The sequence below is a fragment of the Myotis brandtii genome, unplaced genomic scaffold, assembly GCF_000412655.1.
Source record: "Myotis brandtii unplaced genomic scaffold, ASM41265v1 scaffold434, whole genome shotgun sequence".
Classification (NCBI taxonomy): Eukaryota; Metazoa; Chordata; class Mammalia; order Chiroptera; family Vespertilionidae; genus Myotis; species Myotis brandtii.
The window spans coordinates 3,141,561-3,142,137 of NW_005366599.1; the positions used below are offsets into that span (position 1 = coordinate 3,141,561).

Below are 577 nucleotides of genomic sequence, written 5' to 3' on the forward strand. Positions count from 1 at the left end.
CCCCGTTGACCGCGGAGGAGTTTCAGCACGTGGGGCTCACCAAGGCCGTGCTGTCGGTGCACACGCAGAGGGAGGAGCAGGACTACGTGGACAGGTTCCGGGAGAAGATGCTGTCCTCCCCCTACAGCTCCTACCTGCAGCACGAAGGCAGAGGACAGGCCACGTGTTCAGATGGTCAAGGTAGTTAGTCCTTAGAATACACTCCATTGGCCCACGAGCCCTCAGCTTACAGCCAGGTGTCCGTGCTGGGAGATGGGGGTGGGGACATGGGTGAGGGCCGAGCGAAGAGCTGAAAGGAGTTTGTCCTGTAGCAGCGCTTTCGGCTGCGTGACGGAGGCAGCATTGCCTCTCCCTGCGGGACCTGTGCGGCAGCCTTCCCTCCCGGGCAGTTTCCTCACTGCACCCCTCTGTCCTCAGGAGCCTCCTCTCCTGGGCAGGCCAGGTCTCCTGGGGGCAAGAAGGGGAAGCACAAGCGGAAGAAGCTGCCAGAGCCACTGGGCAGCCGGTGTGCGGAGGACGCCTGCTGTCCCCACTTCGGAAGGGACGTCCAGGACGCTCAGCCCTGGAGCCTGCCCCC

General features: G+C 64.0%; 1 protein-coding gene across 1 annotated transcript in view; it reads left to right on the plus strand.

The window, feature by feature from the left end:
• The window catches only part of PER3 (period circadian clock 3), a 68,993-nt gene that overhangs the window by 57,689 nt on the left and 10,727 nt on the right, over positions 1 to 577 (plus strand). The window contains exons 16-17 of the mRNA XM_014546199.1: positions 1 to 180; positions 418 to 571. The exon at positions 1 to 180 is cut by the window's left edge and continues 4 nt beyond it. Of these exons, the coding sequence (XP_014401685.1) occupies positions 1 to 180; positions 418 to 571 (334 nt within the window). The remainder of the gene's footprint in view (positions 181 to 417; positions 572 to 577) is intronic.